Source organism: Crocuta crocuta, unplaced genomic scaffold, assembly GCF_008692635.1.
Source record: "Crocuta crocuta isolate KB4526 unplaced genomic scaffold, BGI_CrCroc_1.0 scaffold395, whole genome shotgun sequence".
Taxonomy (NCBI): Eukaryota; Metazoa; Chordata; class Mammalia; order Carnivora; family Hyaenidae; genus Crocuta; species Crocuta crocuta.
The window spans coordinates 542,923-569,680 of NW_027532601.1; the positions used below are offsets into that span (position 1 = coordinate 542,923).

The 26,758-nt window shown below is 46.0% G+C and overlaps 1 protein-coding gene and 1 long non-coding RNA gene across 2 annotated transcripts in view; one reads left to right on the plus strand and one right to left on the minus strand.

The window, feature by feature from the left end:
• LOC144244802 (uncharacterized) overlaps positions 1-5,411 on the plus strand; it is a 12,213-nt gene extending 6,802 nt beyond the window's left edge. Inside the window, exons 3-4 of the mRNA XM_077780126.1 lie at positions 4,503-4,566; positions 5,193-5,411. Of these exons, the coding sequence (XP_077636252.1) occupies positions 4,503-4,566; positions 5,193-5,197 (69 nt within the window). The 3' untranslated portion in view covers positions 5,198-5,411. The remainder of the gene's footprint in view (positions 1-4,502; positions 4,567-5,192) is intronic.
• Positions 1-8,612, minus strand: part of LOC144244803 (uncharacterized) — a 9,626-nt gene extending 1,014 nt beyond the window's left edge. The window contains exons 1-4 of the long non-coding RNA XR_013339076.1: positions 8,527-8,612; positions 3,248-3,349; positions 1,557-1,649; positions 1,140-1,190 (exon numbers count right to left, since the gene is read on the minus strand). This is a non-coding gene — a long non-coding RNA (uncharacterized LOC144244803). The remainder of the gene's footprint in view (positions 1-1,139; positions 1,191-1,556; positions 1,650-3,247; positions 3,350-8,526) is intronic.
• Positions 8,613-26,758: the final 18,146 nt, after the last annotated feature.

Sequence of the window (26,758 nt, forward strand, 5' to 3'; positions counted from 1 at the left end):
TTTTTAATGTTTTATTTATTTCTAGGAGAGAGAGAGAGAGACAGCGTGAGCAGGGGAGGGTCAGAGAGAGAGGGAGTCACAGACTGAAACAGGCTCCAGGCTCTGAGCTGGCAGTCAGCACAGAGCCCGACGCAGGGCTCGAACCCACGAACCGCGAGATCATGACCTAAGCGAAAGCCGGACGCTTAACCGACTAAGCCACCCAGGCGCCCCTCAAGCACTTAATTAATATATGCGATGGGGCATCTGGGTGGCTTAGTCAGTTAAGCATCTGACCCTGGGTCTAGCTCAGGTTTTGATCTCAGGGTTGTGAATTCAAGCCTCATCTTGGGCTCTGTGCTGAGTGTGAAGCCTACTTTTTAAAAAACATAGGGGTGCTGGGGTGGCTCAGTTGGTTAAGCGTCTGACTTCGACTCCGGTCATGATCTCACAGTTTGTGAGTTCTAGTCCCATGTCAGGCTCTGTGCTGACAGCTCAGAGCCTGGAGCCTGCTTCGGATTCTGTGTCTCCCTCTCTCTCTGTCCCTCCCTCACCCGTGCTCTGTCTCTGTCTCTCTCAAAAGTAAATAAACATTAAAAAAATTTTTAAAGCCTACTTGAAAGAAATTATTATATGGAACTAAGAGCCAAGTGAATGAACAAATGAGTGAATGAATGAGTGATTCCCATCACAATGGACACCGAGATGGAGCTACATCGTCCTGTAGGTGGCAGTCACGGTGTCTTACCGCCAGGCTGCTGAGTCTGTTAGGAAACTGATCTCTGGATCCCTTCCAAGAAGTGAAGCAAGCACTTCCCCAGACTTGGTTTGTCACCCTTGCCACCACTTGTTGCCCTACGGGAGGCCCAGCTGCCTGAAGTCTCTGGGTTAATCACAAGCCACTAATTCAAGGGGAGGCAGAGCTGAGGTTACTTAGAAAAGGAATTCTTTCCTCTGAGACGTCTGGGGAACCACTCACCGCATTCCTTCCCATGAAATAATAACAACATCAATAGCTAACATGTTTGTGGGCTTACTCCATGGCAGGTGCTCTGTGAGCAGTATCTCATTTAATTGATAAATACCCCCGAATAAGGCACTGTAAGATTCCTTGCTCTACAAAACAAAAAACAAAGGCAAAGACAAGTTAACTGACTTACCTGTGGTCATCTAGCTGGGAAACGGAAGCTCCGGGATCTGACTCTCCAGAACTTATCAGGCAGAAGAAAAACAAAACAAAACAAAACAAAACAAAACAAAACAAAACAAAAAGCTACAACTAACCACTCGGGCTGAGAGCACTTTCCCATAAATTATGCTGAAGTTAACTAGGGTCTTTCTAAAATTTGTTTTCTAAATTTGAGTACTATGTACTGAATACATTTTGGCAAACGCACACACCAACGTTAAGTCACGTAATCCCACCAAAAAAGATAATCACTTAACATATTAAAATGTTTCCTCCCAGTTGCCCCCCCCACTCCTGTATTTTAACTTAGTTGATAGAATGAGTGTCTTCATTCTCTTAAGAAAGAGGCAAAGGGAGGTGGAGAGGGCAGGGCACCTGGGGGGCTTACTCAGGTAAGTGTCGATTCTTGATCTCAACTCAGGTTTTGATCTCGGGGTCATGAGTTCAAGCCCTGTGTTGGGCTCTGCACTGGGCACAAAGCCTACTTTAAAAAAAAAAGAAAGAAAGAAAGAAAAGAGGCACGCGTCACCTCTTTGCACACATGCTGTTCGCCCCTACTCCTCCTGCCTTCTCTCCTGTAGGTCTCTAGTGGGTGCCTGCCCAGTGATGCAGTAAAAACAGGAACGTTAATGTGCAGTAACGATGATCGCGGTTGACAGTGAGTGCCCACCTCTGCCAGGCATCGTGCCGAGGAAGCACGTCACGTGTTATCTCACGTGGTTCTCTCTCTCTTCCACCCTCATTAGATGGAAACCATTATTACGCTCATTGCATCCATGAGCAATCTAAGACTTAATACGTGGCCCTGTCTCTTCCCTTTCCTTCCTGAATAACTCAGTCCTAATATCACGGGCTGGGACCTAGAAAGGTATGTGCCCACACTGGGGTTGGCAACAGGTCTAGACTGGGGTGCCGGAGCCCCCACTTCACCCCAAGAAGACAGGGAGTCTGTCTGCACAAAGGTACAAGGGCTTCTTGGTTCAGGAGGTGACTCAATGTGGGGTATGAGGCCTTGAACAGGGTCCCCCAGAGCGGGACGTCAGGACCCGAGCAGATCATGGATGGAGTCCATGCAGGAAGTTGTGGGGGGACAGCATGGGGTATGAGGTCCCCAGCAGGGTGCAGAAGGGACTATGGGGTGCCAGGGCCCAAGCCAGGTAAGGACGGCTTGCATACGGGGGAGGGATCCAGAGGTGGTGGGAGATTGGTTACATGAAGGGGAGGTTAAGTACTCATATTACAGATAATGCGAGCCAGATGTCTCTCTGTTGGTGAAGAGAGTCAAATAAGTTATGTGGGGGGACTAGGATGAATCCTGTGGTGCTAGATCACCACTGAGGTATTGGTGTGAGCTCACTGTTTCCAACCCTATGAACAGAAACAGAAATAGATTTATATGTATAGATGTAAACATAGGAACGTGTCTTCATGTGTACCCCTAGCTCTGTCCACTGCAAGGGCCTAGGGGCCACAATGCCCCAACTGTAACAAGCATACTTACCACCCAAATCTTGGTTTCTGACTTCATTCTCTGCTAAAAAAGAACCAGCACTACCTGAGAGAGGCTATGACGTGCCTGGGATATTCGCATCCTATTCGTGCAGGAAAGAGCTCAAAGATTGATGGGGACGTTTCAAAAGGACACAGTAGCCAGCTCCAAGAGGCTCCTGCTGGCCCAGTGGAGGACAATTTGAGTGTCAAAATAAAACACTACAGAGATGGATGACAACCTATTGAACAACACAGGAGCCCATCATGCCCCACACATGTACATAGACAAGTGAACCAAAGGTGCATGAAGAACAGGTTTCAAAGGACCTCTCCACAAAACAGGTGATGATTGCAATGGAAAAGATGACTTTACAGCAAGAGAGCTTGGCAGACACCACCTCCTCCATCAAATGGCAAAAGCAATCATTCTCATAATGGTTCCAAGTGAAACCAGGAGCAGCCTGGTAGGTCTAAGTGAACACAACGTGGCCACTTCTGTGATGTGCCTGCCAAGGCTCAGAGCCTGAATCCAGTCAAGATGAAACCTTAGACAAACCCAAATTGAGGACATTCCACAAAACAACTGACGTGTAATCCACAGAAGTGTCGAGCAAGTTCACACAGGTCAAGGCTGAAGAGCAAGTTCACGTTGAGCCAACTGCAATGTGTGATCCTCAGTTGGATCCTTTCCTGTAAAGAACATTATTGGAACAAATGATAACTCTCCAGTTATGGTGGTACTAATGTTCATGTCTTGATTTTGATGGCTGTGTCCTACACAAGAAGGAGGGCTTTATTTGTGGGAAATACATGCTAAGGCACTGGGGCATGATACAGCATCAGGCCAGCAACTTACTCTCTAAGGCTCAGCAAGTGGGGGAGAAAGGGATTTTTTTTTTTTTACTTGAAACTTTTCTGTAGGTTTTTGACATTTTTTTTCAAATTTATTTTTGAGAGAGAGGGCATGAGAGGGGCAGACACAGAATTTCTGAAGCAAGCTCAAGGGTCAGAGCTGTCAGCATAGAGCCTGATGCGGGGCTCGAAGTCATGAGCTATGAGATCGTGCCCTGAGCCAAAGTCGGATGCTTACCAACCCTGAGCCACTTAGGCACCTCTGACATTATTTTTTAGAAAATGAATTAACATATCCAAGGTCACCTAACTAGTTAGGGGTGGGATTCGAACCTGGGTCTAGAAACCAAGGTCCCCATGTCTACTCGGAGTTGTTAAATAATTCGCTCTTTTGTAGGACAGCTCATTCTGGCCTGGAGAGATTTGCTGGGGGTGGGAGCCCCATGAAGCTGGCTTCTATGTCTTCTGAAATGTCCCCAGTGGTCTTTGAGGACTTCCTTACAATAACAGAATATCGTAGGCTCCTCTGGTCTTCTCCTTGCCCCAGCCATCTGGCTTAGGAGCGCTGGTTCCTTTTGGCAGAGACGGACAAATGTTTTGCATAAATGTTTTCAACTGGCTCCCAGCACTCTGTGGTGTAACAGCGCCCTGGGCTGCTCCAGGTCTTAGTCCAGGGACCGCTGAGCTGAGTCTGGCCCACTACAGGGATCCGGCCCCTTCCCGCATGAGGGCTAAGGACGCAGGGGCCCAGGCCCAGCAGGCCACACAGGCAGCGAATGACTAAAAGGGACCCTGCAGTGATGCCGAGGGGCTGCCCTCGCTCAGAAGCACCCTTTCCACTGCAGACGGGGCTTGGAATCCCACAGTGGCACCTACCAGTCTCTCTTCCTGATTCTCAGGGAAGTATGGGAATGAGAGACCCTGGGTCTTTTCTACCTGAAAAGTCTCAAGGCACCGTTTAAACACATAGCCCTTCTGGATTTTCTGTTAGAGTGAAAATTTTAACATCGGCGATATCTGCTGCACCTGTGCCCTAGTGGATGGAAAGCCAGAAGGTAAACTTGACCGCCAGAAAGAAAGTGGTCCTCGTCTGACACACAGACCACAGGGTGGCATCCCACAGGTGCTAGCTTTTCCTCTGGATGGGTTGGCACCAAACGTCCCCAGATGGGCGTCAGTGGCCCCTCTCTCTTCTTCCCCTCATCTCCTAGGAAGCCTCCCTCTCTCCACCGCTGCGCACTCCCCACAGAATCCAGGCAGAAGCACAAGCCTCTGGCTCAGGCTGTGCATCAGGTCCACGTGGTTTCCAGGCCGAGGCGCTGGAGGGGAGGCTGGTCTGGTGTGCGGGGAGGGTGGGAGTGCAAAGGGGGTGTCCTGTAAAGGGAAATGGGTCCTCTCGGGCCATGACACAGTGACATTCCTAAAAGACACGCCTCTCTTGGGGGCACCTGGGTGGCACAGTCGCCAGCTCTTGATTTCAGCTCAGGTCATGATCTCACAGTTTGTGGGTTCAAGCCCCGTGTCGGGCTCTGAGCTTACAGCCCGGAGCCTGTTGGGATTCTCTCTCCCTCTCTCTCAAAACAAACATTTTTTAAACAATAAAAAATAAATAAAGACATATATCTCTGGATGAGCAGGTAAAACAGCCACAACCCCTCCCATCCCACACGCCTTTTTGCAGTGTGACCTTTGCCACTCCTCTTAACAAGAGACAAGTCCATGACCCTCCAGAGGCCCTGTGACTTATGTAGTCAGCAGAAAGCAGAAGTGACACCGAGGGCCTCCTGGGCCTCAGCAAGAAAGGCCTCTTGGAACCGCGGGGCTAAGAGCACGGCTGGCCCACGGAAAGGACGAGAGGCTCCGTGGAGAACCGGGGGGCTCCAGCTGAGAGCCAGCACCACCTGTGGCCACGTGAGTGAGGGCGTCTCGGATCCTCCTATCTGGCCGCCACCTCACAAGCGACCCCAGGCGGCCAAGCTGCCCGCCTGAGCCCCTTCCCCATCCCCGCCCCAGGCGGCAGGTTCGCTCACACACACACACACAAGAGGTGGGTTTGAAGTCACTAGGTTTTGGGGGATAGGAGGTTGTTACACTGGAAAAGGTGGGACAGGAGAAGGACAGAAATGCAATGTACCAGTGACACCTGCAAGTATTCAGTGAGAGCCCGAGGCCCATTCGGCTGGCTCCGGTGCTGCAGCTCTGTACCAGGAAACCTACCATCCGGATGAAAACTTAAAATTCATAAACATACAACAATGGCAGGCAACTCCTGAGCACTCAGAAGTGTGTGAAGGGGCTCTGAACGCTGCCGCCGTTCACAGAAGGAGGCTTGAGCTGTCAGGGAGGCGCTGAAAACGGTGAGGCACGCACTAGACCCGGAGGGTGGGGAGGATTGACAGAGGGAGGAGAACATTCTAGGTGTGGATGGCAGGGGGTTCTAACTATGGGTGGAAACAAATCAGTGAGCTTGCTGAGGACAAAGGGCAGGAAGATGACAGCCAGGCCAGAAGGAAGAGGGGCGTCTAGGGCTCACTGGGATGCTTTAGCAGCAGCTGAGAGCTGACATTGGCAAAGCCTGCCCAGCATGGCATTTTGTAAAGCCCTATGGAAGAGCCCCCAGAATGAACCTTTCGGGGCTCCTAGGTGGCTCTGTCATTGACCATTTGACTCTTGATTTTGGCTCAAGTCGTGGTCTCACATTTTGTGAGTTCAAGCCCTACATCGGGTTCTGTGCTGACTGTGTGGAGTCTGCTTGGGATTGTCTTTCTCCTTCTGCCCATCCCCGCCCCTCAAAAATAAATAATTAAACACTAAGAAAACCAAACAAAAAAAAGAGGTTTTCACCAAAGTAGGGCCTGCCTGGAGAAGGAAAGGAGGCAAGGGCCAGGTTCAGGAGGGTCTGGCTGACTGTTGCACTCAGAAAGGAAGAAGGTGTGCACCTGAGTGCATGTAACATGGCTTGGCCCTGACTATGCCATCAGTCAAACTGCTTCCTAAATCAGGATCCACTTTTATTACAAAGGGAAGCCTCACCTGTCCTGGCCAGCATCCAGGCACTCACACAGTGCTGCCCCTGGGAAGAGGGCCCTGAAAACCCCAGTGTGATAATGTCTCTCTCTACCAAACTGGCCACACCTCTCCCTTCCCTTCGGTGATGGGGGTGAGGGGGTGCCACCCTCCCTGCCAGGCTTCTCCTGGCTCCTCCGTGTTGCCTCAGCCATGCCAGGCCACTGATCTCACTGGAAGGCGCACCCACTATGTCCATTAAAAATGGAAGTTCCACCCACCAATTGCCACGTGGGAGGAGCTATTTAAGACTTCACCTACCCTAAGGGAAGCTATATGGCCAGTATCCTTACTCCTAATTTATAGGTAGAAAAACTGAGTCATGGAAATGATTTACCAGGGTATTTTCAACACTTCAGTGACTCATCAGGGTCAAAATCCCATAAAGCCCAAACCACAGGTTGTGTGACTTGGGGCACGTATCTCTGCTCTTGCTCTATCACAGACATGGGGCCTAGTTGGTACCGGAAGTTTTGCCTGAGGCTCGCCTGCGGCATTTCAGGGGCCCCACCTCCCAGACCCTGTTAGGTTTCCACCATAAAGCAAGAACCCCAGACCCAACATAGAGTTGAAAATCAAGGAGTTTGGGCTTGGGACACCCTGGGTGGTTCTGTGTAGCTATGAGAGAGATAATGCCATCAAATGTGTGTCTGTGTGTGTGTGTCCATGCTGACACAGTCACTATCAGTAAGTTCCCTCTGTTGTGATGTTTCAGAATCTCTATAAAGATGGGGTGCCTGGGTGGCTCAGTCGGTTGAGCTTCTGACTTCGACTCTGGTCATGATCTCCCGGTTTGTGAGTTCCAGCCCTGCGTTGGGGTCTGTGCTGACAGCTCAGTGCCTGGAGCTGCTTCAGATTCTGTGTCTCCCTCTCTCTCTCTGCCCCTCCNCGTTTGTGAGTTCCAGCCCTGCGTTGGGGTCTGCTGACAGCTCAGTGCCTGGAGCTGCTTCAGATTCTGTGTCTCCCTCTCTCTCTCTGCCCCTCCCATGCTCATGCTCTCTCTCTCTCTCTCTCTCTCTCTCTCTCTCGTCTTTCAATAATAAATAAACTTCAAAAATAATCTCTAAAAAGAATAAACAAGTTGAGACCCTAGCCTTAGTATATGAGTTCGTAGGAGGGTGTGCATTCCAGAAACAGATGGCCACCTAGGTCGGGCACCTATTCCTCCGATTCTTAGCCATTCTGCTGGACTCTCTTTGGCACTTATCTGTGTTCCCAGTATTCAGAGAAGCCCCACAAATCAACTTCCTTCTCCTTCCAGAAGGGAAGTTAAGCAGTGAGACGCTGGGAAGCCGAAACAGTTCCATTCTCATACATTACAAATCCCACCTACTCCCCAGGACGCCACGGCTCAGAGAGGCTACGCCGGGCAGGTCACACTGCCGAGCACGGTAACGTCGCCTTGCACCTGGCGGACTCTGCAGGGCGGACTAGCCTGCAACCTCCGGGTACCTTCCCACTCCTCCAGTCCTTGACACCAGCAAGCCCGTGTCCCTGCCCCCATCACACCACTCCCTCTGCCTAGCGCGCCCACATCTCCACCGCCAGAGGCTAGATCGTTCCTCCCCCCATCCTCCAGCCCACGCCTCCTCCGCCCTGGGACTCACACATCCCACGCGCAGACACCCTCAAGACTCCCTACAGCCACCCGTCTCTCTGGGTCCTCCAGGTGCCTGTAATCCACTCCATCCCACTCACCCGCACAGCACCGAGCACAGAGTAGGTGGGTGGGTCGATGAGTGCCTCCCACCCCCTCCAGCAAGCACCAGGGACACAACCCCGATGTCCCGCCCCCTCGGGCGCGGGTTCCAGCAGCTTAGGGGAGGGAAGGGCGGCGGCTGGAGAACGGCCTGGGAAGCAGGGAAAAGCCCAGAAACGTGGTGTGACCGGAAACCTCCCGGGCGCGGCGACTGTGCAAGAGCCAAGGCTCATGGGGCGCCGNTCCCCACCTCCTCCGCAGCCAATCAGTCCTCTCCTCCGCATCCGGCCTGTCCTCTCCCGGGAGACCTGTGGCCCCAGACGCGGAATCGTGGACTGTGTGTGTGCAGTAACCGTGCGCGAGGGCAAGTCCGGTGTAGCAGGAACCAGAGGGTGGGGTGGGGTGGGGGCGCGACGTTGAGTCCTGGAGCTGTAACCGTGGGGCCGCAGTCGGTCACGTGTGTCTGAGCACTTTATGACTTACAAATGCTTTCCAATGAATGATCTCGCTTGGGCCTCCGAACAACCCGGGGAAGATGGTGTTACTGTCTCCTTTCACAGGGAAGGAAATTAATGCTTGGAGAGGTAAAGGAATTCGCCCAAGGTCCCAGACTGGGCGGCGGAGCCTGGTCGGGTCAGACGCAGATCCGGGCCGCACTCCACCGTCCTCCCGCTGGAAAACCGAGGACACGTGTCTCCATCAGCCCGGATCTCGGCTCGAGATCCACTTGCCTAGTCTATTCTTTTAAGAGTTGCGAGAGTAGGGCCATGGGAAACGGGAAGATGCTAGGGTGAGAGGCGGAGTTTAAGGAAGGGCGTTGAGGTTGAGGAAGCCAAGAGAATGGAGTAAATTCAAAGGGTTACTGTGCGATTTCTTCTGCTACAGGCCCGGTTGCTGGAAGGGGAGAATGTACATTCCCAAAGGAAAGCCAAAGATAGAAACGCCTGGGAGCTTTGGGTAGAAAGGCAGAAATCCTAGGCAGATCACGCTTCACTCGCGAGTGTCCCGGAGAAAGCACAGAGCTGGGTGCTTCGTGCATCCGGGGGCCAGGCTGATTAGCAGCCCAAGGACACGCCCAAAACACTGGGCCTAGAATAAAGACCTCGAGGGTGAGTCCACTGCGACCAGATGCTACAGATGCTACAGCTCGCTGCGCCCGAGAGTCCACTGCGACCAGATGCTACAGATGCTACAGCTCGCTGCGCCCGAGGGCCGTCGCGTTCCCTGCAGCTTCATCCTGCAGGTGTCTGCAGAGCTCACGTCCTCTGCCCCAAGGGGCTCATTCCCAGCGAGGCCTCCCTGACCTGCCTAATTTTCCTAAAACCCTAGCCCTCGGCAGGGTCTACGCAGTGCTTCTCAAACCTGAATGTGACTGTGAATCACCTGGGCATCTTGCTATGACACAAATGCACGTTCAGTGGGCTCAGGACGAGTCCTAAAGTTTCTAAGAGGTCCCCATCTTAGGTTCCTGCTGCCCCTTGGCCTGGGCATGTGGAGGACACTTTAAGTAGAGAAAATCAACAGCACTAGACTGTATTTTCATATTGATCTTTACTCCTTTTCTCCCTGCACTAGAAGGTAAGTTGAGAAAGGTACAGATTTGGTCTCTTTTGTTCTTCCTCACTATGTCCTCAGCTCGAAGCGGTAGCTGGTACACAATAGGGCCAGTGGTTCCCAAAGAAAGGATGAATGAAATACAAGCCAATAAAGAAAGGGGGATAAATCTGTCCTGCAAAGTACAACTCAAGGTGAAAAGCGTAAATGGACAAAAGGTTTATCTTGCATTTATTTAAAAAAAAGGAAGATGGGCGCCTGGGTGGCTCAGTTGGTTAAGCCTCCACTTTGGCTCAGGTCATGACCTCATGGTTAGTGGGTTTGGGCTCCTGCACAGGGCCCTCTGCTGTCAGCGAAGATCCTGCTTGGGATCCTCTGTTCCCTCTCTCTCTGCCCCACCCTCTCACACTCGAGCTCTCTCCCTCTCACAAGTAAATAAAAGCATTTTTTTTTAAAAAAAGGAAGGAAGCCTGAGGTCTTGAATAGTATGATGTCAACTTATTTAAAGTGAAAACTTCAAGGAACAAGAAAAATTGTAAATATCACGTTAATTTTAAGAACTTTAACTCCCTCTCTCTTGGTCACATCTCATAGGCAAAAGGTGATGTAAAAAACTTGTATAAAGAAATTAACTGGAGGGGCGTCTAGGTGGCTCAGTCGGTTAAGTGTCCAACTTCAGTTCAGGTCATGATCTCATGGTTTGTGGGTTTGAGCTCCTCTTCGGGCTCTGTGCTGCCTGCCAGCTCAGAGCCTGGAGCCTGTTTCGGAGTCTGTGTCTCCCTCTCTCTCTGACCCTCCCCTGCTCGTGCTGTCTCTATCTCTCTCTCAAAACTAAATAAAACATTACAAAAAAAAAAAAAAGAAGAAATTAACTGGAGCCCATGTCAGGCTCTGTACTAATGATGTGAAGCCTACTTGGGATTTCCTCTTTCTCCCTCTCTTTCTACCCCTCCCCTGCTTGTTCGCACAAGTTCTCTCTCGCTCTTTCGAAATAAATAAATACACTTAAGAAAAGAAATCAACTCGCTTTAAGAGCCCTGTATTTACTTTTTGATTGTGGCAAAATATACATAACATAAACTTTAGCATTTTAGCCATTTTTAAATGAAGGGTTCAGTGACATTAACCATCAGCACCAGCCATCTCCAGAACTTTTCATCCTCCAAAACTGAAACTCTGTGTCCATTAAACACTAATTCCCCATTCCCCCTCCTCCTAGGCCCAGGCAGCCCTCATCCTAATTTCTGCCTCTGAATTTGACTACTCATGTATGCGGAACCATACAGCACCTTTCCTTTTCTAACTGGCTTATCTCACTTCCACAACATTCCCAGAGCTCATCCATATTGTGCTTATGTCAGAATTTCCTTCCTTTTTAAGGCTAAATAATACTCCATTTCATGTCTATACCACATTTGGTTTTATCTGTTCTTCTGTTAATGGACACTTGGGTTGTTTTTTCCTTTGGGCTACTGTGAATAACGCTGCTATGAACATGGTGTACAGTTTTCAAATCCTGCTTTAGGTTTTGGGTATACACCCACAGGTGGGATGGCTGGATGATACGGACTATTGCATATTTAATTTTTTCACGAACCACCATACCATACTGTTTTCCATAGCTGCTGTACCATTTTGTACCCCCACCAGCAATGCACAAGGACTCCAATTTGTGTACATCCTTATCTACACTTGTTATTTTCTGTATATTTTTTATAATGGCCATCCTATTGGATGTGATGTGGTATCTCATTGTGGTTTTGATTTTCCTTTCCCTGGTTAGTGGTACTGAGCATCTTTTCATGTGCTCACTGGTCATTTGAGTATCTTCTGTGGAGAAATGTCTGTTCAAGCCCTTTGCCCATTTTTGAGTTGGATTGTTTGGGTTTTGTTGTTGAGTTATAAGAGTTTGTTACATGTTCCAGATATTAATCCTGAATCATATATATGCCTTACAAATATTTTCTCCCATTCTGTAGGTTGCCTTTTCATTCCATTGCTAGTATTCTTTGAAGCACAGACGTTTTTAATTTTCAACAAGCGCAGTTTCTTTTTTCTTTCATTGCCCATGCTTTTGGTGTCATCCTCAGGAAATCATTGGCAAATCCCACATCAGGAAGCTTTTCCCCTGTTTTCTTCTCAAGAGTTTTATAGTTTTAAGAGCTCTCGATTCACTTTTACAGAGAATATATATATTCTTTCTAAAATCTCCATACAGTTCAAAAGTAGAAATGGAACAGGCCACAATATCTAGCTGCAATGCAGTAAAAACTAGTCATTAATATTCTGGTAATTATACATGTAAGCATTGTGAAGAGAGTAGATCTTAAAAATCCTCATCATAAGAAAAAAATGTGTACATGATGGACATTAACTAAACTACTGTGGTGACCATTGTGCAATATATACATGTATCAACTCATTATGTTTATACCTAAAAGTTATACAATGTTACATGTCAATTATATGTCAATTTTAAAAAAAAACAACAAAGAAAACCAAAAGCACTAGAAGGTAAAGCAAGCAGTGTGGACAGGATTCCGACCTACCTCTGTTTCCTATGCAGTTGATCATAATACCCTCAAACAGCCAGTGTCAGTCTATTCAGGTCAAGTAAACACGTTTCTTCTAAACATTCCCAAACACACATAGCCTGCCCACCCACACCTCCACCCATCATCCCAAACAAAAGCAAACACACAGAACACTAGTACCTAATGACAAAAGGCTAACCACCTGGAAAGGTTAGAACCCTCTCTAACTCTTGGGTCAAAGAGAAAGTCAAAGGCTGAAATATAGATCGTTAGAAAATAAAACTGAGAACACTTACCTATGAAACATAAGCTTAAGGAATTCAAAAGGAAGAGACTACAGAGAAAAAAAAAGTTGATAATTTAGAAAATAAAAAAAAGACTTGCGAACAAACAAAAAGTAAAGTTTTTTCTAATTAAGGAAACTGGATACAGCAGATGGCCAGGAATTGGGGGAGGAATGTGTGTGGTGTCAGAAGAGAGAAGAGGAATCAAAAACCCTGGCTTCCCCTGCTTCCTGTCACAGCCCAAGGCCGCCCCTCGGAGTTCACTTCTCACCGCTCACTAGATCTGCAAACTTGGACGGATTACTCAGCCTCTCTCTGAACTTCAGTATGTTCGTGTCGCCATACAAGGTGTGCACATGGGGATGGCTGTTATGATGCATCGTTGCTAATGAAATTGTTAATGAGACTATTAACATCTCATTTTACCCTATGGGAGGTCCTCAAGAGGAATACATAGGTAGAAATCTGAGTGCCAAGCCCAGGGCCTGGGGTGGCGGAGGGGGAATGGGAGGGGTACCTGTTCACCTGTGACAAAGGGAAGAAAGGCATCCAGCCGAACAGCAGGTCCAACCAGTCCAGGTGGCCCAGGGCTTGGTCAAGGTAAAACATGTGCTCCCTCCTCCTCCACTGTCCTCCACAGGTGGAGGAGGGTGAACATGAAGGTCTCACCGTCTATACAGGGAGGGACATGGACTAGCTCTGCCTGGGGTTTTCCCCAGCTGTGCCAGCCTCTGGTCAGATCTGAGGCTGAACAACAGAGAAGGGGAGCCGGCTGGAGGGAAGTGGCAGTTTTCTAGCTTGGATGTCGAGAGTGCAGAGGGTGGCAGTAGTGGGATATTTATGGAGTCTCGATGCAGGTGCGGACCTCAGGATGCTTTTAGCTTCTTGCTTGTCTGTGCTGGCAGAAGTTGGCCTGTTTGGAGCACCAGGCAGACAGGGGTTCTCTGCACCTCGAGGGGCCTGTGAAGGAAGAACCTGACACATACAGGGACTCCCAAAGGTCACAGTGTGAGGAGCAGGGAGTAGTGGCCAGCCATCCTCAGCGTCTTGGCCCCAGAAGCACAGAACGGTAAAGAAATTCTAGGTGATGGGTCCGGCTTGTGCACTTGGGCAACCTTATTTGCCGGCTCTTATCCCCTGTGGGCAGATGGGGACACGAGGGGAAATGCCATGTTCCTGAGCAGAATGAAGGGCTTGCCAGATATGTGTCCATCAAAACCACATGAACCGTAGGTCAACAGATGCAGTGCCCGTCCATTGTGTAAGTTGCCCGCAAGATCAAGATTGCCAGGAAGAAGCTGGTATTTCCTCCTGGGGCTTTCTCTCCTTGCCCTCATGCCCTCATTTGGCTACAGGCAGAGAACAGTACCTGGCAGCACTTTGGGGAATGATCCCCCACATTCCATGATAATCCTCCTCAATTTGGGCAAGTTGCCTCCATGCATAAAGAATGGGCATGTGGCCTGTGATTCCTATGGTGGAGTTACCATAGACTTGCGGGAGACCTTGTTCTGAGATTACCTTTGTTTTGTTTTTTTTTTTTAAACTTTTTTTTTNCTAAGCCTCCCAGGTGCCCCATGAGATTACCTTTGTAAATCTGAATGCAATGAGAGTGAATGGAGGGTGATCTCAGCCATCCTGGGGAGGGATCCTTCCTGAGAATGAAACTACATTAAGGACAGAAGATCTATTCCCTTGTGGTTCAGATTTTGCCCGTAGACAAATTCCCTCTCTTCCCCTCAAGCCAGGCTTGTCTGACACTTTCCACCAGAGCAGCGCTCATACACCTGTGGTGGGTTGAATTGTGTCTCCCTCAAAAGATTCATTCAAGCCCTAATCTCTGGTATGTGTAGATGTGACCTTATTTGGAATTAGGGTCTTTATAGATGCGATCAAACTCAGATGAGGTCATAATGGATTAGGGCAGGCCTTCAAACACAAAGGAAATTTGAGCACATAGACACACGTGGGGAAGAACACCATGTGAAGACAGGCATGATGCTTCTATAAACGAAGTGGTACCAAGGATTATCGGAGCCACCAGCAGCTGGCTGAGAGGCAAGGAAATTCCCCCTTGGATTCTCTCTCAGAACATCCAGAAGGAACCAAGTGTACTGACACCTGGATTTTGGACTTCCAGCTTCCAGAACCATAACGGAGTACATTTCTGTTGTTTGAAGCCATCCGGTTAGTGATACTTTGTTAAGGTGGCCCTAGGAACCTAACACACCCCTAACGATGGTATTGAGTGTAATATCACCTCCTACCTCTTCCATCCAAGAAACACACACAAGAGACTTTTATAAAGTGGAATCAATAGTATGCCATGTGTTACCTAACAAAGTTTTGGCAGCTGTTTTCATCAGATCCCTGGCCGATTGGCTATCTCTCTTCCTTCCGCAACTAAGCTAAAAGATATTTTAGTGTAGACCTCCATCATCTCTTGTCTGGATTGCTATAGTCTGTCATCTTTTCCTTTCCTGGTTCCTCCACCATACTGCCACTTTCCCTCCCAAACCTACAGATTTCGTCATTGGTTACCGAGGCTCTACCGAAAACTTCCAAGCTCTCCAGCGTGTCATTCAAGAACTCAAGGGATCTCATCTCAACTTCTCTCTGCATTGTCTGCCATCACTCCTTGCAATGTGCCCCATACTTTGGTGATAGCAAATTATTAGGTTCTAAATATTCCACATACGTTCACAGCTCCCTGTTGTGGCAAATGCAGCTTTGTCTAAAATGATCTGTTCGTTGGCTCACTCAGGAGCCAGTTTCGACCCTGTTCTGAGACCTAGCTTGCTATCTGGAAGCTGGAAAAGGCAAATCCTCTCTTTCCCAGACTCCACTGCTGCTACGGATAGTCATGTGACACAGTTCTGGCCAACGAGGTATAAGGGGAAATCCACGGGGAGGTTTCTGCTTTCTGGAGAATAGAGGGAAACATAGCCGTCACTGTTATTTGCATCTTTCTCCATGCATGTGGACACAATGCCTGTGCTCCTGCAGCCAACCTGTGACTATGACTGAAGGGACAAGAGAATTCTAGAAACTTCATCCCTGACATTGCTGAGCGAATGTGTCATCTCGGGTGCCTAACTCTGGACTTGTTATTATAAATATATAATGTAGGAGGCCTGAGTATAGGAAGAAGGGAGAATTTACTGTCTCTGCCTATTTTCAAGACATTGGTCTTCTGTGCTCTTGGTTGGAATGTCACCACCTTATTTACAGTAAGACCAAAATATAATAAGATATAACATAAAATAAATTTATTTACATATCACCCCAGCACCCAGAACACTACTGTATTAGTTTGATAGGGTTGCCATGAAAAAAAAATAAAAAAAGCACAGACTGGGTGACTTAAAGAAGAGAAACTTTATTTTCTCACAGTCTGGGGGCTGGAAGTCCATGATCAAGGTGTCAGCAAGGTTGGTTTCTTCTTCCTCTCTCCTTGTTTGTAGATGGCTTTCTTCTCCTGTGTCTTCACATCGTCTTCCCTCTGTGTGTCTGTGTCCTGATCTTCTCCCTTATAAAGATATCAATCATACTGGATAGCACCCCATTGACCTCATTTTATCTTCATCGCCTCTTTTTTTAAAAAGTTTTTTAACGTTTATTTATTTTTGAGAGACAGAGTGTGAGCACAGGAGGGGCAGAGAGAGGGGGAATCACAGAATTCAAAGCAGGCTCCAGGCTCTGAGCTGTTGCCACAGAGCCCGATGCAAAGCTCGAACCCAAGAACGAGGAGGTCATGACTTGAGCTGAAGTCGGCCGCTTAACCAACTGAGCCACCCAGGCGCCCCTCTTCTTCACCTCATTAAAGGGTCTGTCTCCAAATACAGTCACTTTCTGATGTGCTGGGGTTAGGGCTTCAACCCCAACCGTGTTCATTTCAATATGAATTTTGGGAGGACGTACTTCAGCCCAGAGCAAATGCTTACTATGTAGTAGGCATACAGCAAGCATGCTGTTGGACAAATGAGAAAGCTATGAGTATATCACTGGAAAATAAATGAGGGAAAAAAACTGGGAAATCACAAAAGAAAAACTCAAATGGACAGTAAACACATCAAAATATGTTTGGTGTCACTGGAATCAAAGAAACACAAATTTAGACAACACTGAGATACTATCATTGTGCTTATCAAAATGGCCCAAACTATAAAGAATGGACAATAGCCACTCAAATAGCCACTCATAGGAGGACAGATGTGTGGAAACTGGCCCTTTGTTACCTTTCTGGTGAGCATGTACTCGGCACACACCATGGGCGAGGTGGCTTAGCATCACTTTTCAAATACAGCATTCCAGCGGGTGAGCACACATCCTTCAAGAAGTGACCTGGAGGGTAGGCCTTACATCAAGTGAAGGAGGAGATAGGAGCAAGTAAGGCTGAGATAACAGTTTATGTGAAGGCCTGGAAGCCAGAAAGCACAGTGCCTTCAAAGAGATGGGAGAGTAAGGAGGGAAGGGGCCCCATCATGATGTCCCTCTTAGACCAAGGTCAACATGAATGTCGTCTTCCTCCCCAAATCCCAACTGCCTCAACATCTACAATCATATCTAGTGCATCACTCTGTTTGACTTTGATTGTGACTTATCATTATCTAAATGGTCTTTATATATACAATTTATTTAAATATCTGTTCATATATTTGTTTCTTCCTCCACTCAACAAGAAAAAGAGTAGCTCTTTTTACCAATGGCAGTTATAAGCCACTGAATGGATTTGAGCAGAAGGTGATATGAACAGATTTCCATTTTATTTATTTATTTATTTATTTATTTATTTGAGAGAGATTGCTAGTGAGTGAGGGAAAGAGGGGCAGGGGGGAGAGAGAGAGAGAGAGAGGAGAGAAGGGGGGCTCATCTGACACAGGGCTCATGTTTTACCTGAAGTTGTGCTAGACCTCACCCGAAGTGGGGCTCAAGCTCACCCAGTGTGGGACTTGAAGTCACAAACCATGAGATCATGACCTGAGCCAAAGCCAGATGCTTAACCACTGAGCCACCCAGGCGCTCCAGATTTGCATTTTAGAAAGATCACTCTGGCTGCTGTGTGCAAAACCTTCTGATGAGTGGAGGCAGGGAGGCCATCAGGAGGCTGCTCCATAACCCGACCAAAGATTATAGTGACCAAGCCAGTGGAGGTAGAAAGTAGGTAGAAAGAAAGTAGTAGAAGGAAATAGATGGACACTGGAAAAATACTGGAGTTGGCATCGAAAGACTTGAACTACATTCAACCTTGGGAGAAGCGGCAGAAAGTAGGAGTTCCATCTAGTTTTGGGCTAGAGGAGTTGGTTGGTCATAATACATTCCAAGGGAGATCAAGGAGGAGGCATTTGAGGGGAAGATGTCAATTTCAATCTTAAACACATGGAGTTTGAAGTACTATGAGATATCCTCGTGGAGAAGTCCCAGGAAGCAACACATATATAGATATTATCTACATAAAGTCAAAACTGAGAGCCAAAACCTATAGTTGGGATGAAACTCCCCAAATCAGGTGCTAAAGCTACCTGGGACCTGTCTACCCAGCCACAACCACTAGGATCCTAAACAGCACAAATCAAGACCAGTCTCATGTGGCTGCCAGGACATGGGAGATGTTATAGGCTTCATGCCGACGCCAACAATATGGAAGGTGAGCACTGTCCCTACGTAAGGTTGATTCTGAGAGAAAGATTTCACAGGGTCCCAAAATTATAATACAGTATCTTTTCTGAAGGGTTAAGATCCCAGCATCTTCCCTTCCCCAAACGGTAACCACTTACATCCAAATTGGAACTGCCAGGTGGGGGAGGGTGTACCATAAAGAAGAGGCGATTTTTTCTTTGTCGTATTGTTGAAAAACCTTTTCTCAGTTCATTGTTTCTCTTGTGTTTGTGTGTGGTTTTTTTGTTGTTGTTGTTTGTTGTGGCAGTGTAATGGACTGATCACATTTTATTAGGTTCAGGTATACAACATAATGATTTGATATGTGTATATATTGCAAAATGATCACACAGTAAATCTAGTTAACAGCCATCACCACACATAGTTACAGAATTCTTTTCCCTTGTGATGAGAATGCTTAAGATCTACTCTCTTGGCAACTTTCAAATATACAATACAGTGTTATAACTATAGTCACCATGATGTACATTATATCCCCATGATTTATCTTTAATTGGAAGTTTGTACCTTTCAACTCTACACCCCTTTAACCCACCCATGCCCCACGATACAACTCTGACAACCACCAATCTGTTCTCTATATCTATGAGGTTGGTTGGTTGTTTTTGTACCATAAATGAGTTATATGGTGTTTGTCCTTGTCTGTCTGACTTACTTCCCTTAGCATAATGCCTTCATGGTCCATCCACGTTGTCACAAATGGCAACATTTCATTCTTCTTAATGGTTGAATGATACTCCATTACACATATACCACCCTTCCTTTACCCATTTCATCCATCTGTGGACACTTAGGCTGCTTCCCTATCTTGGCCATTGTAAATAATGCATCAATTAATGGGGGGTGCATCTGTCTCTTCGAATTAGTGTTTTCATTTTCTTTTTTTTTTATTTTTTTATTTTTTATTTCTAGGAGAGAGAGAGAGAGAGANGTGCATCTATCTCTTCGAATTAGTGTTTTCATTTTCTTTTTTTCTTTTTTTATTTTTTATTTCTAGGAGAGAGAGAGAGAGAGAGCACGAGAGCGAGCAGGGGAGTGTCAGAGAGAGAGGGAGTCACAGACTCTGAAACAGGCTCCAGGCTCTGAACTGGCAGTCAGCACAGAGCCCGACGCGGGGCTCGAACCCACGAATCGCGAGATCATGACCTAAGCGAAAGTCGGACGCTTGACCAACTAAGCCACCCAGGCGCCCCTAGTGTTTTCATTTTCTTTGGATAGATACTCGGGAATGGAATTACTGGATCATATGTTCTATGTTTAACTATTTGAGGAATCTCCACACCGTCTTCCACAGTGTTTGCACCCATTTATTTCCTACCAACAGTGCAAGAGGCTTCCCTTTTCTTCACTGTGTATGATATTTTTTGTACATAAGTATGAATTTTTTTCAGTAATCAAATTTAAGTGATCACGTATTTTCTTTAGGATTTTTGAAGGTAAGCCTAGGGCTCCAAGTGTTCAATAAAACTCCCTTCTTTTTGTTCTTTATGAGTCAATTCTGAAGATTACTAAAAAAACAAAACAAAAACAAAACAAGAACTCACAAGGACCAGATAGAATCAGCAATATCTTAGGCAAAGAACTCCATTTTCTACACAAGCCAGGCTATGGTTCACTGCCCCAATGAATTTTAAAAATTCAGTAATGTATTTATTCTAGAGTTAACTGTTGAGGATGCAGGTATTTCTAGGACACTGCGTCCTTTTTTAAGTACCTCCCAGGAGAAAAAATCTTTCAGGCATCACCAATCAGAACTATAAATTGGTTTAAGTTTTTGGACCATGTGAATGCTGTATTAGATTACATTTCTCCCTTTTGACTGGATACTAGGATGCTCAGATCCAATTTTCTTTATGCTTCCTTTAGACAAAAAGTGTATCTTCCCAAAGCATGAGTTTGGAGAACTCATATTTGCTCTGCTTTAAAATTTTTTCTATTTTTTATTTTCCTTCTTTCAATTTATCTTTTAATTGTATATTTGTCTTTAATATGGCATATCAAATCCTTATTGAAAGGGGGTGGGGAAGATAAAAATGGGGGTAAAAGAGAAAGGCATGCGTGCACACGCGAGTGCGCGCGCGCACACACACACACACTGAGGGGAAGGAACTAACTCTCCCAATACATGCACTTAGCAATCACATTCATTATTTACATTACCAAATTACATTGAACTTCACCATGGGTTCCTTCATGTAGAATTCCCTTAAAACATTTACATTTTCATTTGCCTTATTAAAAAAGCTTCCCATAGGCACAGTATCTCTTCAACATGTCTGCTGTGTAAAGTGAATTTCATCTGTATTTCATACACCAACATCAATTCTGGAAGAACTCGATTCCATGCTTCCTCGGTTATTTCCATCTGTTTATCCTAGCTGGCTGTGTTGTGGAGGGTCTGAGTGTGTCAGGCCGCTTTTCTACACACAGGTTCCTTTCCATCCTCACTAGAAAGAGACATGCTGAGTTTACATGATCACTCGCCAACCCAAAGTGTCAGAGGCAAAGCAGCGAAGAACTCGTGTTTCCGGTCCCCGGGCTTTCACCACCACATCACAGTGACTCCTTCTTCTCTTCCAAATGATTCCGATTCTCATCTCACTGCTATGTAGCAGAAATATACAGTGTACACCTATGCAGCGGTCTCTCTCTCTCTCTCTCATACATGCACACAGACACGACTTTTAACTATGATGTGAGGTATAGCTTACTTGGTATATATCATTTCCAGGTCAAAATTAAAAATATAAATCCTAGAGGCGCCTGGGTGGCTCAGTCACTTAAGTGTCCAACTTCAGCTCAGGTCATGATCTCGTGGTTTATGGGTTCGAGCCCCGCGTTGGGCTCTGTGCTGACAGCTCAGAGCCTGGAGCCTGTTTCAGATTCTGTGTCTCCCTCTCTCTCTACCCCTCCCCCACTCGTGCTCTGTCTCTGTCTCAAAAATAAACTATAAAAAATTTTTAAAAATATATAAATCTTGGTCTCAGACCCATTACAATGGGTACTGTGAAAACAAACCAAAAAAGCCAAAAAAAAAAAAGGGGGAAAAACAGAAATTAACAAGTACTGGCAAGAGTGTGTAGAAATGCGTATTTGTGCACCATTGGTGGGAATGTAGATTGGTACAGCTGCAATGGAAAGTAATATGGAAGTTCCTAAAAAAAAGTTCAAAACAGAATTACTATATGATCCAGCAATCCCACTTCTGGGTATGTACCCAAAAGACTTGACAGCAAGTTCTCAAACAAATGTGTACACCTATGTTCATTTCAGCACTCTTTACCATATANGGGGGGAAAAACAGAAATTAACAAGTACTGGCAAGGGTGTGTAGAAATGCGTATTTGTGCACCATTGGTGGGAATGTAGATTGGTACAGCTGCAATGGAAAGTAATATGGAAGTTCCTAAAAAAAAGTTCAAAACAGAATTACTATATGATCCAGCAATCCCACTTCTGGGTATGTACCCAAAAGACTTGACAGCAAGTTCTCAAACAAATGTGTACACCTATGTTCATTTCAGCACTCTTTACCATATATATAGCCAAGAGATGGTAACAAGCTAAGTGTCCATAAACATTTGAATGGATAAAGAAAAATGTGTTGCATGGATAAAGAAGATGTGGTGTATATACACACACAAAATGGGGTACTATTCAGTCTTTTTAAAAAAGGGAAACTCTTTCATACGCTACAACATGGATGGACCTTGAGGACATTATATTCAGGGAAATAAGCCAGTCACAAAAGACAATTAGTATATGATTCCACTATTATGAAGTCTCTGGAATAGTCAAATTCATAGAGACAATACATAGAGAAAATACAATAGCCATTGTATGGGCTGGGGGTGGGGGAGATGGAGAGATCTTGTTGAATGGGTGTAGAGTTTCAGTTTTGTGAGATGAAAGAGTTCCAGAGATCTGTTGCACAACAATGTGCCTATAGTTAAGGCTACTGAGCCGCACACTTAGGAAAGGTAAGATGACTCAAAATGGATCACGGACCTGAAAAACAATACTATGAAACTCATAGAAGATAACATACAAGAATATCTAGATGACCTTGGGTTTGGTGATGACTTTTTAGATATGACACCAAAGACACAATCCTTGAAAGAACGGATTAATAATCTGGATTTCATCAAAATTAAAATTTTCTGCTCTATGAAAGATAATGTCAACAGAAAAAGACAAGCCACAGACTTGAAAAAAAAGTATTTGCAAAAGACACATGATAAAGGACTGTCATCTAAAACACACAAAGAATTCTTAAAACTCAACAATAAGAAAACAACTCAATTTAAAAAATGGGTCAAAGGCCTTAACAGACACCTCACCAAGGACGATATACAGATGGCAAAGAAGTATATGAAAAGGTGATCTACATCTATGTCCTCAGAGAAATACAAATTTAAAGAACAGTAAGTACTTCTACACAATTATTAAAATGGCTGACCTCCAGAACACTGCCAATCCCAAATGCTGATAAGAATGTGGAACCACAGAAACCCTCATTCACTGATGGTGGGAATACAAAATGGTGCAGCCACCTTGGAGGACAGTTTGGCAGTTTCATACCAAATGAAACATATTCTTACCATATGATCCAGCAGTCACACTGCTCGGTTGTTACCCAAAGGAGTTGGAAACTTAAACTCACACAAAAACCTGCACCCAGATGTCTATGCAATTTTGTTCATAAATGCCAAAACTTGGAAGCAACCAAGGTGTCCTTCAGTTGATGAAGAGATGAACTGTAGTACATTCAGGCAATGGAATATTATTCAGCGACTTTAACAATGAATTATGAAGCCATGAAAAGACATGAAGGAAACTTAAATGCATATTACTCAGTGAAAGAAACCTATCCAAAAAGGCTACATGCTGTATAAGTCCAACTAAATCACATTCTGGAAAAGCAAAACTATGGAGATGGTAAAAAGAACAGTGGTGGGTGCCAGAGGTTGGGAGAGGCAGGGGTGAGTAGGAGGAGCACGGAGGATTTTAAGGCAATGAAGCTGCTCTCTGGGATACTGCAATGATGGTTACACGTCAGCATACATTTGTCCAAACCCATAGAAGGTACAACAAGAGCAACCCAAGTGTAAACTATGGGCATTGGGTGATAACGATGTGTCAGTGCAGGTTCATCAGCTGCCCTCTGAATGCATACCCACTGATAGTGGGGGAGGTAATGTACATGTAGGCAGGGGTTATATGGGAGTGCTGTGAACCCGAACCTGCTCTAAAAAATATATGATTGAAATATGAAATGGTGGTTTAAGATGGTAAATTTTATGTTATATGTTTTACTACAATTAAAACACAACAGTCCTTTGGTTTCTGAGGGACTAATCAAACCACATCACTTTGAGACATTCAAAATTTGGCTTTCACGAGAAAAGGTACATTTGTGCTTGTGGAGGCACCTGTCTGGCCAAGTCAGTACAGCATGTTACTCTTAATCTCAGGGTTGTGTGTTTGAGCCCCATGTTGGGGGCAGAGTTTACTTTTAAAAAATTAATTAAAGGGATGCCTAGGTGGCTTAGATAGTAAAGCATCTGACTCTTGATTTCAGGTTAGGTCAGGATCTCATGGTTGATGGGTTTGAGCCCTGCATTGGGCTCCTCAATGACAGCACCGAGTCTGCTTGGGAATCTCTGTCTCCCTCTCTCTCTGCCCCTACCCTGTTTGCATGCACCCATGCTCTCTCTTGCTCTCTCTCTCAAAATTAATAAGTAAACATTAAAAAATTAAAAAACAAAAATGAATTTGTGTTTGCAAATAAATAAAACCACATATTCCCATAAAAACATCCTGATTAATTATATGCTAAATCACAAAGCTAAAATGGACTTTATTCGGTAGCATTATCAGCTTGTCTAGGACATGAAGGCCTGTTAATTTGTCCTGTGCATCTCCTGCCAGGCCCCACCGGGTATGAGAAGCGTCTTTCTGTGCCCTCACCTGTCTGCTTGACCCACTGCATGATTAACGCACACCCCTCACACCGAGATGAGCTCTGTGAACTCCTTGCAGACACAGGGAGACCACAAGGAGACTTCCTGGGACGTATGGGTCTCAGCAAGTGAACTGAAACAGCTTGAAGCAGAGCCAGAGTCAGGAGTGAGTAATCAGGAGTCCGTGGGAGTACCGAGTCCCCGCTGGAGATTGCGGATTCCTAGTTCCCTTGGCATTCTGCTTCCATAACTGTGCTGAAATCTGTCTGCTGATCCTCCCATTCTCTTTATACGGATCAATTTCTACCTTTCTAAGTTCTTTTACCATAATTTTGGAAGGGGCTCATGAGGGATATGAGATGAATACTTGTACTTACGACTCCTAAAACTCCAATTCTCTTTGCTACTGTGTATGTGTGTGTGTGTGCGTGTGTGCGCGCGCGTGCGCGCATCCGCGTGTGTACATGTTTCAGGATGAGAGAATTTAGCAGGCAAGCAAGTTGCTCTGGAAGCCACTGCAGGACCTTTGTGTTTCACAGGCAGGGGCCCCCCTCAGTGATTCAAGCGGACTGTCCATGAGGTGGTAGAGGCCAGCCTTTGGTGGGAAGACTCCTGGGATAGTGGAAGCTGGAGGAGGAAAGGCTATTGAGTTTGTGGAGAGGCAGACACCTGAGCCCCACTCAAGCACAGCTGAATCCAGCTTGGTCTATGTACAAAATCATGGCCAAATTTTGTTTATTTAAGCAAAGCAGGAATGAATTTGCTTTAAACCACTTCATATAAGTCACCACATTAACCTATGAAAGAAAGAATAATGGGGCCCCTGGGTGGCTCAGTAGGTTCAGCTCAGATCATGATCTCATGATTTGTAGGTTCAAGCCCTAAATTGGGCCCTGTGCTGACAGTGTGGAGACTGTTAAGGATTCTCTCCCTCCCTCCCTTTCTGCCCTTCCTTCTCTCTCTCTTTCTCCAAAATGAGTAAACATAAAAAAACTGCAAGAAAAAATATTTTCTGAGCAGATGCAGAAAAAGTATTTAATAAATCAAAGCCCACTGGTGGCAAATTTTCTTTCTCTGTTTTTAAAAAATAGACATGCATATGTATGTAAGTTGACATTAATAGCATCCTGTCCACAACGCTGTTTGGGGCATCTGCCCTCCCCTCTTCCTCACCTTTGCCTGTATCAGGTCCCCCATCTCCACACCTCCCCTTCATCATTTTTCTCCAAAGTCACCCAATGCCATACACACTCCATGCACTTGTGCTCAGAACACCTGCGCCCCAGCAGGCACTATTCATTGGCCTTAGTTTTGGAGCCATCAGGGACTCAGAGACTGAGGTATGAGCGAGAAATCTTGAGGAGTCTTTGTCTTCTGTGTCACAAAAATATGTCAAAAAGAAAGCAGAACAAAACCCTGCCCCCTTTCATCCCTCGTCCTTATCTCCAACTTCTCTTTCTACCAGATCCTTTCCATAAATATTTCAATATGTTCAAATTTGTTCCATCTTAAAAAAAAATCTTCCCCCAAGCCTATCACTTTCTTCTCCTTTGTGGCACATTTTCCAGAAAGGGCTCTTTCTTCCTCTTCTCACTTGGGAAAGCACTCTGGTCCAGCCCCTGTCCCCAGCAATCTTCCAGTCTGTGGCTAACATCAATGATGGAGCCAGCAACTGCTGTGCAGCCCCTCCTTTAAACTGATCCTGAAGGACTTGGCCTGGTAGCTCTATCAAAACGCTCTTCTCCCCCATTCCCATGGCCTGGTTTTCCTTCCAGTTTCTTAATCTGCCTCTTTAACCTCATTTTAGCCTCTCCTCTATCCAAATCTGTTGGTGCTGCAGGCCCCTGGAGCTCCTCTTAGACTTCTTTCTTCTCTTTCACTCTCTCCTCTAGACTGTATCATCCATGTTATGCCTTCATTTACTACCACTGTGCTGATTAAGACCAAAGTCTGCATCTGCAGACCAGTTCCTTCCTCAGGGTTCCAGTGATAGACGACACTCTCATATTAGGCTCTCTGATGAACCCTCGATCCCTTGGGACCACTGGGCTGGCTGCCCTTGAGGACACGGAGCCATCATCCAGTCGCAGCTTAGAAATGACCTTTTCCACCAATCATCCTATTGATTTTACTTCCTAGATATTTCTCAAATGTGGTTTTTTTGCTCCATCTCCACTGTCACAGACTTTGAGTCTGGAGTTCTCCCTGGTCCAGTGAGAAAGTGGACACAGAATTGAATACGACAGAGGCTAATGTCCAGGAGACCAGAGTCCTGAGTAAGAGTCCTTGCTATGTATTTATTAGGATCAGAAGGCTTACAAACGTGATGGATGTGCAGAAAAAGACAGTGAAGCAGTGATCATTAACTTGTGTGTGAGAGAAAGGTGGTTTCGAAGATATGCAGTGTTAGGAGTAGGCACCAGGAGCTGTGTCTGTTTATGTTAACTTGCTTAGGGGATAAGACAGAG